The sequence below is a fragment of the Mytilus californianus genome, unplaced genomic scaffold (genome assembly GCF_021869535.1).
Source record: "Mytilus californianus isolate M0D057914Y unplaced genomic scaffold, xbMytCali1.0.p SCAF_6, whole genome shotgun sequence".
NCBI lineage: Eukaryota > Metazoa > Mollusca > Bivalvia > Mytilida > Mytilidae > Mytilus > Mytilus californianus.
This window is the reverse complement of record NW_026262712.1, coordinates 108,529,223-108,545,567: the sequence shown is the minus strand read 5'-3', so window position 1 is coordinate 108,545,567 and position 16,345 is coordinate 108,529,223. Positions and strand designations below refer to the sequence as shown.

At 32.4% G+C, this 16,345-nt stretch overlaps 1 protein-coding gene across 1 annotated transcript; it reads left to right on the top strand.

Annotated features, from left to right (window-relative positions):
* The first annotated feature begins 795 nt into the window (after positions 1–795).
* On the top strand, positions 796–7,679 carry LOC127704278 (galactose-3-O-sulfotransferase 2-like). Its single transcript, XM_052208277.1, has 2 exons — positions 796–879; positions 6,015–7,679. The coding sequence occupies exon 2, from the start codon at positions 6,056–6,058 to the stop codon at positions 7,346–7,348; it is 1,293 nt and encodes a 430-aa protein (XP_052064237.1). The 5' UTR covers positions 796–879; positions 6,015–6,055; the 3' UTR covers positions 7,349–7,679.
* The last annotated feature ends 8,666 nt before the right edge of the window (positions 7,680–16,345 follow it).

The following is a 16,345-nucleotide window of genomic DNA, read 5'->3' as shown; positions in this document are numbered from 1 at the left end:
ATATTTCTATGGGTGTCAAGTCATACCTCATAACCGGAAACACAGTTGTAGATCAGGAAGCAAAGAATGCCCTGAACGACCCAATATCTAAATGTGAAATACCATAAACTGATTTTAAATCTAATATAAGGAACGACAATGAATTGCATGAAATTAAACCAATTTTATGCAAACCTTTAAATAAATTCATCAGCTAGAAAGATTAGTGTGTTTTTTCTAGCTGCCGTATTGGTCATACTAGAATAATACATGAGTATCTTTTGAAAAATAAAATTCAACCAGTTTGTATACCTTGCGATTGCAAGTATACAATTAAACATATTTTAATTGAATGTATAAACTTTTCCAATATCCGGAAAAAACGTTTTAATATAAATAATAAGTATGATTTATTGAATAAGATTCCTGTTGAAATAATTGTTTCATTTTTAAAAGAAATTGGAATATATTCCAAAATTTGAATTTGTTGTATCAGTTTAAAAGGATTTTAAGTTTTTTACCATGTTATCTTATTGATGAAATTTTATTTGTAAATAAATAATTTTGCTTTAAACTAAAGTTTTAGTAAATTGAAAGACTTTTTGTCTGATTTTTAAAAAAACGTCTTGTTATAATATTTAAAATAGCTCTCGCCGCGATATAGCCTTTTTGTACTGATGCAGCGTAAAGCAATCACCAATCCATCAATCAATCTTACAATACAACAGAAAGAGAAAGCAACATATTGCAAGACATATTTTATAAATCAATCAAATGAAAAGGGATATCTCATTAACTATGTCATACGAACAAAAGAACGACGCATCGTACGGGTCGGATAAACATCACATTATCATAAACTTCTGCAGTCAGCAATGTTGAAATGGATAATAAATGCATGTAAGTTTGTTGATATGTAGAAAATAAAAAATAACAAAAAAAAAAGAGTTTCATTACAACAGAGACATATATGTATATTTGTCCTTCATTGGCTGCTTCAACTTTTGTCATTAAGCGTTCCTTTATTACAGGAATGCTCAGCGTTCCTTTATTACTGGTATACTCAGTGTTCCTTTATTACTGGAATGCTCAGCGTTCCTTTATTACTGGTATACTCAGTGTTCCTTTATTACTGGAATGCTCAGCGTTCCTTTATTACTGGTATACTCAGTGTTCCTTTATTACAGGAATGCTCAGCGTTCCTTTATTACTGGTATACTCAGTGTTCCTTTATTACTGGAATGCTCAGCGTTCCTTTATTACTGGTAAACTCAGTGTTCCTTTATTACTGGAATACTCAGACGTTACGCACGTTTTTGCGTCAATGCCGTGAAATCAACCAGTCTACATTGATAAACAGCTTTTCTATAAAATCAAAACAGTTAAGCTATATAAAATGTATGTCCAGAGACTATTCAGGTGCTACTGTTTGGAAATAATCAACAAATTGTTTGATAATATTTTACAATAGTCTAAAATAAGAACAAAAATGTTGGCAAAACGTCAAAAATACGCGTGTCAGACGTAACAGACTATACGCATAATGACTTTTACAGGGTGTTTGTGCTCTTCGAAACTGTAAAATCAGCAAAAATTCGCATGAAGAATATGTTTCATAAATAAAGTATTACAACATTACTGAATATGCGTTGATGCAACGGCCAAAGCTAATTTTTTGCAGAGATAAATAGTCTTTACCATGGTCAGATTTTGGAAAATGATAAGTTATCAAAATTTATAGGTCTTTAAAATGTAAGATTATATGAAATTTCGTTTTCATAAATTATTTTCACAAAAATACATAGATGGAATCTTTCAAAATCGAATTTTTGCAGCACTCACACCGCAAATAAAAATGAAACGGCTTCTGGCAAATGTCTTGCAATAATTCCATTGTCGAATTTCGCCGCTTTTTGAAAGTAAACTGTCACAATTTCGATTTGTTGCATACAGAATAGTGCTTTTCCGTAATTTTACTTTAATCCTACAAAACATTTACATACTTTTTGATAATTTACGAAGTCAAAACAACTAAATTAAATCCAATGTCTTTCAAGTTTGTCCACTGAACGATTTTCTTACGTTTTCAACGTTGTCTATTCGGGACGCTATTTATGTGTTTTAAAATCAAATCGAATTGTTTGTTTGTTTTGTGTTTTGGTGTTTAATGCAACTTTAAGCGCCCTTGGTTGTAGCATATCGGACAGTTTTCTATGGTAGAGGAAGTCGGAGAACCTTGGTTGTAATATAAATTGTAAACCCTTGGAAAGACTCGCAAAATACACCAAATAATATCCACAAATTTTGTTACAAATGTTTTTGTCCGAGACTTATCATGTTACAATTGTGATAACTGATTTAATTGAGCAATATACGATTGCGAGAAAACGCAATTTATAGGAAATTTCAAAAAGGTAAAAATGATTCAAAATGTCAGGAACTCGAATTCCGAAAAAAAAAATGATGACCATTGAGATACAAGTTATAATATAATCGAAGACATTGTTGAAAAGGACATGATAATTGCGGTTTTTGGCAGACGATATATACTAGGAGTAGTAATAGTATCAACAAGACCACAAACTATAAAAAAAAATCCGATGACTGGGGTTGTTCGTTTAGATGAGGTTCTAAAGTTGTGAAAAGGCTATATTCCGGAAGGATAAAAAAATCAGGAATTTGATTTTAAATTTGTGAAGCGATTTGTTATTTCTTTGCAATACGATTCATATGTATAGAACTTGAAAGTGAGAATAAAATTGTTGTGCCTGAAGAGTTACTCCTCTATATCATACAAAGCTTGTAAACATATGTGATGAATACAACCTTTTTTTCTGACAATCGTTTCATTTCTTAATTTAATTGTTCTGTTATTAAAAAAGTAAAATGTACTTTTTAAGTAAGACCCGTTTAACTTGTAATTCCCCACACACTTTTTTTTATTAAAACAAAATGTATATCTTCATCCTTCTCGGATTTAAATGGGCAAACATTGCTTTTTATTACGTTCTATGTCATTTGGTCTCATTGACACTCATACCATATCTTCTTATTTTTATATAGACCCTATTATCTTACACAAAAACATATATTGTGTTATTTGTTGCTAGCGTTACTTCCAGTGGGAAATATTTATATTCAATACAACCAAACATTTCGAGGTATCCATATTGTTGTGCAGAAACAAAATTGCCAACGAAAACATTTTTCCTCAATATTCGGCGTAAAACGTCAAATGTTGACGTTACCAATTGAGACGCAATATCGTGTGAAACGTCTGAACGTTCCTTTATTACTGGAATACTCAGGAGGTGATATACTCGTTAATCTCTATATAAAAATAAGGAGATATGATTGTCAATCAGACAACTCTCCACAGTTGTTCAAATGAAGTAGGTGTAAGGAATTACATCTGTCCGTTCCTCCAAGAGAGGACTCAAACTCAAAAGTGTAAAACGAACTGACAATGCCATGGCAAAAGACGAAAAACGACGAAAAGACAAACAACAGTACACAAAACACAACATAGAAAAAACTAAAGACTGAGCAAAACGAACTCTATCAAAACCCGAGGGTGATTTTCGGTGCTCCGGGAGGGTAAGCAAATCCTGCTCAACATGTGGCACCCGTAGAGTTGTTCATATCAGTTTAACCCGGTGGTAATTTTTAATGCGGTCAGTCACATTCGGTGAAAAGTGGATGGGATTGTGGGTACGACAATTATAACATATCCGTCGTCATCTGTGAAACAGATATTCTATAACGGTCATCCAACTCGTGATGGCATGCGTTTTTAATATATACTGGTGTATAAATCGTGAGCATATTCATAAAACATTTTATCAATAAGCATTTAAAAAATTTCTTAAAAGTCAAGTTTTGTATATATTTATCCCTTATTGGCTGTTTCAACTTTTGTTTCCATGCGTTCCTGTCCTATTTGCACTATAGTATGTATTTATCAAACACAACAAAAATTTTACTTGATCTTCTACCCAAGTTTGATATTACTTCTGATGACCTAGATGAGTTTACCTAGCAGTCTTCGTTTCGACATTGGCTATGAATGATACTATACATTTTACAAAAACTGAAGAGGCAACTCAACGATTCAAAAATAAAAACAGACGGTTTTGACTGATCTTTTGGGAGCTTTTTTTGTTAGATACATTGCACCTTGAACATGGTCATCCATTTTGTATGGTTTTCCCTATTTTCGTACCCCTATTTCTTAATATTAAAAAAATCAATTACAAAAGATGCAACATACAAAGATTAATGTTTTTCATATATCATCAAAAACAAACAAACAATCAATATACACAATTTAGATATAGTATCGAACTTGCCAACCATTTCGTTATCAGTAACAGCATATTAAAAGCTTAAGAGCATTGGCTGAACGGTTCATATGTTTGCACGGAAACGACCTAAATGCTTTTTTTCAATCTATCAAGAACCATAACTCATGGACTTCAAAAGTGAAAATCTTCAATATCGAACTTGACAACCATTTTTTATTTTGTTATCAGTAGCAACATATTAAAATTTTAAAACTATTGGTGAATTGTAATTTCCCAATAGATCAAAGTCCATAACTCCTGAACAGTAAATGTGAAATTGTCAATATCGAAATTAACATCCATTTTGTCATCAGTAATAACATATAATGTTTTTGAGAATATTGGTAGAAGGGTTCAAAAGTTATTGAACTGCAACAAAATAAAGTGCCGTTTCCAACACAAATATATCAAGGACCATTACTCCTGAACGGTATAATAAAAATCACCAATATCAAACTTGACCACTATTTTGTCATCAGTATTGCCATATTAAAATTTGAAGACCATTGGTTGAATGGTTCATAAGTTATTGCACGGAATTTGCTGGCAACCGCCCGCCCGCCTTCCTTTACCAATTATAAACAGGATTTTCCTGCGGAAAACGTTAAAAATATGCCGGAAATTTCAATATCATGTGATGGTATATGACCTTGTACTTAACTTCAGCATGAATCAGTTTCGGTTAAAATAAAAAAAAATATAACAAAAGATGTAACCAATATTTATTCATCTTGATAACAGCAAACAAACAATATACACAATTTATTCATGAAGGCAATCTATCTCTGATTTCGAATTTCGACGAGTAAGCGAGTTACGATATATCTTGATTTTTATCAGATTGTCCTTACGGAACGATATTTTGTTCAAGGTTCACCAAGTCAAAATTAAATCTTTGAGCTGTATTAATCCACAGTGTTATAGTATTCCAGCTCCAAAACGTTTTACTTTATATCAGTTATTTTACTCGTGTATGGAGATTTTAACATCAGTTTTGACGGGACTCTGACTGAAAGATTCACAGTTACACCTTGATAAGTTTAATCTGACTAATATATTCCAAACATATCAAATTATCTATGTAATATATATGCAGATTGATTCAATAATATATTTGATAAATGGTGAGTTTCAACTTGTCGTATTATCAAACGTATTTTCCTAACAATATAGTAAAAAAAAAATAGGAGATAAATGCCTTCTTTTGAAAACAAAATTTGACTGAAGAAAAAATATCATTATACACACTCAAGATCAGAGGGATTGTACAGGTGTCGACCATTTTCTATTCATCTTTCCTTTTGGTTTTTAACTTTATAACGCATGTTTTCCCCGCACCGCTGTAATCTTCCAATTCGTTCCCATTGAGGCAAATCAATATAAATAAGATGTGGTATGAGTGCCAATGAGACAACTCTCCATCCAAGTCACAATGTATAAAGAGTTAAGTATGGAATTAGATCGAATGCACGCAACAAATGAAACCAGTGTAAAATAAATGCCATGTATGATCTGTGATTTCCTAAAATGCGGTAACAAAGTTTAGACTTAAAATATAACGATCAGCTTTTTCGTGATCAAGTGACCGATGCTGAACTTGTACCATTTTAAAATAGAAAATTGCAAATTGTAATAACTATATAATTACCTATATTTAGAACATAATTTATAAAACCATTTTTTTAATTTCAGATTGACTTTTTTATCTATAGCGATCGTTTTGCTTACGATATATGCACTACTTCACGAAGGTACATATCTTTCAACCATCAAGTCGATTGTGCCCGATGATCAAACAACAAAACAAAACTGTTCATAACTCTGTCACATCTATATTTGTTTCCGTTTCTCAATCCTCTCTGTCTTTAAGAAATGTATCAAGATCTAGAGTTGGGCAACAAACATCCGAAAAGAGTGTCGTGATCACAACGCTGTTAGACCCTAGATTGGTCTCGACAAATGTTTCACCTGAAGTGAAATTGACCAAAGTACATTTCAAACGAATAGCATTTCTGAAAGTCCATAAAGCAGGAAGTACGACCGCACAGAACATATTTCTACGCTATGGCGAATATCGCAACCTCACGTTTGTACTTCCAATAATTCGTGAAGATCATTTGGATAATGTTATCAGTGTACAGTCGACTTTGAATGACAAAAATATTCTTCCTCCTCCACAAAATAGAACATACGACATATTATGCTGTCATGTGTTATACAGCAGTGAAGCTTTTCATAAGTATATGCCAACTGACACAGCATATATAGGCATTGTTCGCGAACCATTTGACCAGTTCTTGTCGACCTTGAATTATTTCAGAGCTCCACATATTTTTGAAAGAATAAAAGCACACAATAAAGTTTTAAAGTATCTGCAAGATCCTACTCAGTATAAACATGGTTTACCATATCGGTGGTCAATGACAAACAACAGAATGGCAATTGAATTTGGATTTCCTTCCAATCTCTTTCGTCAATATTTAGAAGAAGAAAGCATGAATTATTTGACGAAACTAGATAAAGAATTCCAGTTTGTGATTATAATGGAATATTTCACTGAGTCGGTTGTTATGATGAGACGTATATTAGGATGGACAACAAAGGATGTTTTGTATTTAAGGAAAGATTCAGCACGATGGTCATATTCATTCGCAGATAACACTCACAGACATTTGTACGAAAGATTTGCAAAGTTAGACTACGACTTGTACAATTTCTTTTATAGACGGCTGTGGTCACAGATTCAAAAGGAGGGTCTAGACTTTAATCTAGAATTGTTATATTTTGATCGATTACGTAAAGAAGTAGAGGATTATTGCACGTATACAGTGGATAAAAGTAGCGGTTATATAGTCGCGGCTTCTATGTGGTCTGCGACATTTGTGGTTTCTAGAGACGACTGTGATTATCTTAAAAAGAGTGAGTTGTTTTTTGTGGAGAGGATAAGAAGGCGTCAATATGGCTTTCAAAAAAGAGGAAATTTAATGGAAGGTGTAGTTATAAGTTTAAATGGATCACATTCATGATGATGTTTGCAACATAACAGAATGTTTTCCCTAGACAATACTTTCATTTTACATCTCTAATTGCACTCAGTTTCTGTGAGGGTGCAGTCAACATTGAAATACAGCCATTTAATAACACTACAGTATTAATCGAACATTCGTCAATACCATCTATTATGAAACTAGGGAACCTTTCGGCATCATGTCTGATCCATGTCATTTAAATTTTCAGTTATTCTAATTTATGGTGAATTTCGTTGATTGAAACGACAAACACTGAATGATGAAATAAATTTGAGGCATATATTTTCACCGAATCAACTTTTAAAATCAGTATAATCCTAGAAAAGAATATATAAAATTGAGAATGGAAATGGGGAATGTGTCAAAGAGACAACAACCCGACCATAGTACAGACAACAGCAGAAGGTCACCAACAGGTCTTCAATGCAGCGATAAATTCCCGCACATACTCCTTATAGTGGATTCTATTATTATGATTCCAACTGTAGTAAATCGATTGAAAAACCCGGAATTCCTTCTGCAGAGAAAGAAGGTTGTTGGTGAGAAAGACGAGACTGATGTTTTATTTACCTGTTAATTGTTTTAGTATGTCACTTCTGAAGGTGGCACGGTAGTATTTCCTGGCCCATAAGGGATAATGATAGCCTTTTTAGAATTTTCACCACTTTCTAACACTGCAAAAAATTCTACATTCACAGTTAACTGAAGTACTTTCATTTTACTATTCAGAAATGAATTTGAATGTGTATCATGACCGTTTACTTTTTTGCTATTTTTAAAAATCTAAGGCCACTAGTGCTTTTATGTCTTTTATCGTGCAGTGAATACAAAATTTAAAAAAAATCTCAAAAATTCATTTTCATCTGTATGTAAAATTATTTCATATTTTTCTACACCTGATTCATCCCTCAGTTTAGGAAAGTATGTTCAGTTGATACGGTATTTTTTGTCCAATCACACTGTTCAGATACATTGACTTAGGTAGGGTACACAAGAGAGCAACCTAAATACTGGAATGCAAATACTACCGTGCTACCTTAAGTACTATTGTAACTAGTCTTATGTCGCTTTCTACGTATTAATCAATTCTAAATGAGGAAACCTGTATTTGTGTTACTCACTTGTTCACCTAAATAAGTATGACTTTTCTCCTGACATGTAAGACTAACACGAATAAACAGTCTCTTGGTCCCAGAATGCCTATACACTCATTTTTTTAATATCAAAGACTACTAGCTAATTTCATTTTTAAAGGAATCATTATTTTCTTAAATTGCTAATTGTTTTTTGAAATTATGCGAATAAAAGTATTTCTTCATCAAAAGAACAGTTTGTGTTATGGTGTATAACAGGGGTGATTCATATTGTACAGTGTGGATATACATGATTAAAGATTCGATATAATGATACCAATTACAAAATATAAAAGAAAAACAAACATTTATGAATTATGAAAAGCACTATTTCTTGCTTAGGGTAATATATATAGATATGTAATGTTTTTCATCGAAAAAATTGCATAAAAAGTTTTCGTTTTGAATAGGATAGTATTTCTTGTAGTTTTCAACTGATTTAAGTTTTTTTTTAAATTTTATCAATAAGGTACGCTCTTTGTTTAGGCCTAACAAGAGATGTAGGTGTATCTAGTTATATTAGTTCGGCATTACCGGTCTTACTATTAGTAAACTATTTTGGGAAATTAGCTATCAAAGGTAGCTTTAGGGGGGTGGGGGCAGGGCCCCTTTTGGAGCAACATATGTGATTGATGCATAGACATTTTACAAGTCCTACGCCTATTGTTTGATTGTTGAGCCCCCTTTTTCAAAATCATGGATCCGCGTCGGTTTATGATTTTATTGTAAGGTTTTATCCTTTGTACATATTTTAATACACTTTGTTTCTACTTTGGCACTTTGGCAGAGTTTTTTTACATTTGAAAATATTCATTTTATTTATACAGTAAGGTTTCAGAAATAGTCACCTTTTATTTTATAGAGATAAAAAGTGTAGTAAATAATGAAAGTCATCCTTGATTTCGTTATAATGACTTAGTATTGAAAGATCATTGACTGAATAGATTTTCTTTGCCGATGCCGTGAAATCCAGTTTGTGTTCAAGCTCCTGAGAGGATCAGAGAGTAGCCACAAAGTGATCACAGTCAAAGATTTTACCTGAACCTAAAAATGCGGCCATTGTTATATGACATGACACATATTCCCCAACTATTGCCAATGTTTCCGATTTACGACTGATTTGACCCAGTAGAGAATTTGTGGTTGATATTTCTCGTAAGTCGTAAATCGTAAATATTTGTGAAACAGTGGCGTATTGTAAACATGGTAGTACGACATATTTCTCGCTATACGACCTTTGGTGAAACATGGGTAAAATTAGAAAAGCGCTCAAAACGCGGATTCTAAAATTTAAATACATTGGGTGCAATGGGTTAGGTATAGGTAAGTGAAATCAGAAAGCTAGTTCTGTAACTTTCAAAACAAGTTTGTCATTATTAAAATCAAAGGTGTTTATTTTGTGAAATTTGACTGTATATTTAAACAATAGATCAACGTCCTATAATTCAAGATATCTTTAGTAGGACTCTTCACCATTCCATTGAAAGACCTTTTAATTTTGTTCTGATTATTTTTCTTTCCTTTCTCCACTTTTATATAAAAACATGTCGATAACATATATGGAAAATGATATTGAACAGTTATTGCGCTTTGGAAAATCTCCGAACACTTTTCCAAATGGGAGTTATCTCCCAGTAGACTAGTATTGTTTTTCTTGTTATCGCTTCTCCTCAGAAACCGTGAAAGATATTACTTATTTTTTTCATGTTCGTTAGTTCCTCATGGTGATCTATTAAATTTAGACCGGAGTGATCTGGTTACCTGTCATATGAGCTATTTCTCTTTTTGTGATCGATATAAAAGGTATGTCGATGTAACTCATAAACCACAAGACCTAGAGTCTTTAGATATGAGGTCCTTGTTCCACACCTAGGAAATTGAGGTCCAGAACAAAGGTAAATGTAAAGTTCTCAATTTTGAACTTTGCTTGTTATCGCAACTCTGTCAAATTTCAAGACTTGAGAAAACGCCAATTCATCTATCCTTTATACTAAAATAAGCTGTTAGGTGGGATAACGATCTTTTTTTTTAACCTTTACTATTACTTAATACTGGCACATGATAAAGTCATAAGGCATTTTGCATTGGGTTGGACAACATATAACAAACCATATATATTTTTGGAATCGGTGAAAAGGCAGCTATTAGTTGACACCGAAAGTTGCAGATCATATTCTTGTTTTAAAGAAAGTAACCACAAACTATATGTTTTTGGAACCTGTGCAAAATAAGTTATCTTCTGGAACTATTTTATTTGTACGTAAACAACTTTTATGTAATAATTTTTCTATCGAAAACTGTATAAAAATTGTTTAAACCTAAATTAAATATCAAAAAGAGAGATTGATAGACCTTCAATTGCTCTTTAAACAATTGGTATTTATATAATACATATGTTTGCCGGTAACACCTAGAAATAGAAAAATCATTTAGATTTGTTTATTACAACGACCATGGAAGTATTATATTGACAGGAACTACAACGATTAATTAGCACTTATTTATAACCCGGGTAGCTCTGTAGAAAAGATATGGAAACTGTCTTTTAAGTACGCTGTCGTTAATTTCTTTTGTGACTATCTGCGATGCCGCGGTCATAAATTGACAAGAGATACTTCTTATCAATCACGTGGTTTTTATCCAGACGGATTAACATCAATACCTGTCGGAAAACACATTTACGTATTTCAATCGCGTAGATTGACATTTATTCATGAACAACTTATTTAAACAAATCGACTGATGCATAAAAAATGAAAATCGGCCCAAAATTAATTATTCTACAACGATTCAAAATAGTGAGTGACAGTATTTTATTTCTAAAGGGGTTAAGTTAAAACTGTCAAAAGGGTGTGTTCCGGTTACCGCCGGGTCACGAAAATTTTCTTTAAAATATATACACTGTGACGATCCGATTAATGTATATAGCAACGGACCTGGATTACCCTGGAAAGTAGAAATTTTCAGTTTTAAATGCGAAAATTAATCTATCAAGGACTTAATATCACAGAAATTATACATAACAAATATAGTTAAAAAAAAAAGACGCACCTCGTTATTTATAAAAAAAGTTATATATATATAAGTGGGTTTAAATTTTTTGACATTTGTGAAATTCAAAACTGCTAAAATATTCGTATTTGAACGAACTTTATCCGATAATATGCAGCCGGTGTCAGTATTTTCTATTTGTCATTTATGAATGTGCCAATCTTGACTTATGATTTGACCCGTATTTATCAATTTGAGAACAAACAAAAACGAGACTTAAAAATTGTTATTGAATAGCTAAAGCATTACTGTCCCATAAAATATTTTATCACTATCTGTCCAAATGATACTAGTAAATATTGAACAGTTGCAGTACTTACAAAATTTCAACACATCGGAGCTCAGCTGAAACATTCGTATACCAACCAATGATCTGGATTTAGAGCGAAGCTTGATAATTTCTACATTTATTTCAAATCTCTTTGATCTTTAATTTTTACCAGAACAATCATTTTACAATCGTCTTAAATATGCATGAAATGTGTGCCACTGGAGTAAACAGTAATTGTATAATCACAACTTGCGATATATTTACATATAGTGCAATTTATTCCGAAAAAAAAATCAATAAACATGGGGCATTTATTCAATTAATATGGTACAAATTTCCATCGTCAATGTGTTTTTCTATAGAATAAATGATGTCTCGCGAAAATTCATCAATCAATCATTCGGCACACATATGCAGATGTAGGGTAACGGAATCTGCCGAGGTTTGCCGATTGCTGTTTCCTAAGAATTTATCACAATTATCGATTTCTTCGTTTATTTCCGTTATCGCGAAAGCAACCGAGAATGACGATATTGTAGGGTACCACACGCTGGTGTGTAAATAACGTGCCATTTTTCAAGTTATTTAACATGTCATCAAATTGAGCGCGGCATTGCAGATAAAACGTTTGGAGTCTGGTCGAAATAGTTCCTGTCAATATAATACTTCCATGCAAAGACTTACTGCAATGTGGCATATATGACTTCATAGAAATGACATTTTTTTATTTTACATACACAAGACGGATAAACAGCAGCATCTTGTGAATGAATAATTAATCATTCAGCTGATAGACTGATATTACAATTGAATAGTATAACTATGAAAGGATACAGCATTTCGTATGGAGGTGAAATAACGTTGAAAAAGAAGATGCGCTGAGTGAGAAAAAATATTAAATAATTGTAATTTTTTTTTAATAATTCATATCATATAAAAAATAAATTACTGTTTTATCTAACATATGCAAGGTCGGTATAGTGTTTTTTCCAGTGAATCGGTCCACTTTTTCGAGTGTAGATCAGGTTTTTTCGAGTGATGTCACATGCGATCAGATCAATTTACCGCTATTTCGCATATATAATAGTTTTATTCATGATGTTACATCTTAGTCTGAATACTAAACATGTTTTGGGCACAATTTCCTTGTAGTTCACTAACAATTCAGCGTTTTATATTGTCCATGTTTTTTCGAGAGCAACATTTAAATCGTCCGGGTTTTTAAACAAATGGTGCAGGGTTTTCAAAGAAAATGTGAATACGAAAGAAGGCATTCTTGGGCTTTAAAACTAACTTTTTCTAGTTTGTAACTGTAATTTAGCGAATTGCAATATAATATATTCCTAATAAGTAACAAAACATAAACTTCCAGTATTAAGATATTTTAGAAATTACTACATTCTTTATAAAACTGTCTTTAGAAGCGAGAACAGGGAACTCAAAATCTTTTTAATATCATTTCATGCTACAATATTTTTTACAGTAATTAATAGTTGATGATTTATATATAATACAGTGGCGAAACCTGGAGTTTTAAAAATAGAGTTAAGAAAACAAGGAACAGAAGTAATGAATTTAGTAAAATGCAAAAATGCAACCTGGAACCAGCCAAGCCCTCCCCCTTAAATACACTTATTCCGCCCCTGTACTGTTTCCTATTGACAATACATTTGGAATTGAAAGGAATATATAATAAACAATGAAATAAATAATCTATAAGCTTTTATATGATCCTTTTGAAATAATAATTAGAAAAATGTGTATACAATAGCGTACACCTCGTGTATTTAATTCATGTCTTTCGCAGACTTCCATAGATATAAACATTGGTAATTGTAATGTCTAGATAGAGATCCGTATTTTTCACTTTTTAAAGCAATGCTAACTGATGGAGAGGATGCTATCATTGTGTTTTATTGTTTTGTGACCAAGTATAACATACGCTTGATCATACTCCTCATCACAGTAGTAGCATTTGAAAATTGTTCTTGTTTTCCATTTATAGAAAGATAAAACAAATTATCATCAAGACAAATAAAAATTCAAATAATAAAAGATTAATTCAAACAAAACAACAAAAAAACAATTTATAACTGAATTATTTAATTTCAATATTATATTAACAATGAAAACATTTACAAAGTATCGGATTACTTCTCAAACGCATGCCGCAAACATCAGGCGAATTATCTAACATCCTAATGCGCGGATGGGATGAAACTCTATTTCGGTGCTCTAAGCGTTTAATTATCCGTCTAATACAACACGGCGAAGAAACTTTCAAAAGTCTCACTGACGAATTAAAAACTGTAATGAACTGTTATACAATCTCAAAATCTCCATGAGAGATAAAAACCAAAACAAAAACAGAAGTTCCAGGCGACAGAGTACGAAATATTCCTGCTCTCGAACGGTTTCAACTTCCGCCCAGTAGCATGTCCCATCAATAAGATACATTTGTCGGAGGATCTTGACAACTTTCAGCCTCCGCATCGAGGAATAAATGTATGATTAATTAGTATGAATACCGACGACAATATACTATTGGTTGTTACCTTTATCATACGAAGTGTTCTCACATTGTTAACTAGAGAAACTTTACTGTAAAATTTTCACGACTCGCTGCGCTCGGCTGAATATATACTGTTTTCTAGAATTACGCATTTACAAATCCTGCATACGTCCTTGCACAGTTGTACGTTCTATGAAACGTGGACAATATTTTTTTGTTCACAATTGATTCAATGGTAAGATAAAATACGAACGTTTATGGTTTCAAGGTAATAAATAGTATTGACTTAGGTTAATGGTTTGTCTAATCTTTTACTAAGATGCATTAGACAGATGGACGTCACATCTGTCAAGACATATTAACATTAATTAATCAATTTGATGATACAAGTTTGTCTCAATGAATGTTTCACAATTGATGCAATGGTAAGATAAAACACGATTGTTTATGGTTTCAAGGTAATAGTATTGACTTAGGTTATTCCTTTGTCTAATCTTTAACTAAGATGTATTAGAAAGTTGGACGTCACATCTAATAAGACATATTAACATTTAATAATCAATTTGATGATGCAAGTTTGTGTTTAATGAATGTATCACAACAGCAGTATAAAAAAAAACGTATAACGTTTTAAACTAAAGTGAATAACTGAAAACTAGGATACAACTTAAATATTGTTCCAACAATAATGAAGTAGAAAATACGAATGTAAGTTATCCTTTGGATATTTGATTAATAGCACTATAACAAAGTTACTGTAGTAAGCTCCCGTAGTGGGCTGAAATTGTAGAAGGGTAGAGTTAGGTCTGTTTACTGTTGCCCTTAAAAACCTTCAACAAACAGACAAACAGCTGTCCAAAAATAACACAAAACTTCTCTTTAAATTTGCGATGAACTCTGTAATTCACCATAATTCAAAAAATCTCGTCGGTACATGGAAATTCTCTAATCCTAAAACTTGTCCGAATGAAAGTTTAAAATGGAAACACTTCTTTCCAAGGACGAAATGCCTTTGTTCTATTAAAAGGGAAATACGGTGGTTGGTAGTTAAGTCTGGATTTTTTACTGCAATCCAGTCATTAATTTTACCTTCCGATCTACAATTGAAGTTTTATTGTTGAAATACATAATATCACGTGGTAACCTGTCCGTACATAGACCGTATCAAAGACAAAAACATAATTACCTGTATAAATGATCTGATATTTTCAAAGTATCCAAGAATCTTGTTTCCGATGATATCTGAATGGCCCATAGTCGATACCAATACTAAACAATATCTAGGGATGAGCCCCTCTGGTGGTTCACGCCAAAAACAAAAAACAAACGGAAATTGCGCAGTGATGGCATTGAGAACATCCATCCATCCTTCTGTATCACCCAGTTGACAAAGGTATACACAAACTTGCTCTAGAAAGGTTTCAATGTACAACCAGTAGAATGTCCCATCAATACGATCCATTTGTCGGAAGATCTTGACAATTTTGCAGGGAGCCTCCGCATCAAGGAATAGATGCACGATTGTGGCTTCAAAACAAATTTTAGTCAGTATGAGAAAGGTTTACTCACTGTTTTCAATAACGGAAAATGCAGTTACGTACTATATAAAGCATATATGTATCGAGCTGATTAACAATTAAAAACAAAAAATAAGAAATACATATCAATTCATTTTATTTAGAAAAAAAATCCTGGTTATTTCCTGCTTTTGGGCTTGCCTTAACGTTAACATGTAAACAAGTGCTACTAAGTATATTCGGGTTAAAGTACCATTTTCAAAGTCACACGACATCCTTTATGCACACAGTAGTAGGGGCGGATTCAAGGGAGGAGCGTAGATTGCGTACGCCCCTTTACATTTTAAAATTGATAATTGTTTCGCATTAAATCGTCCAAATTTTGTCCGACTCGCTCCGTTGACTAAATATATACCGTTTTCTAGAATTACTCTTTTACAAATCCTGGATCCTCCCTTGTACAGTTTTACATTGATTTCTATGAAACAATGACAATAATTGTGCTGTTCT

Excerpts from the sequence above, each read along its gene's own strand:
- LOC127704278 (XM_052208277.1), top strand. The coding sequence starts at position 6,056 with ATGCACTACTTCACGAAGGTACATATCTTTCAACCATCAAGTCGATTG.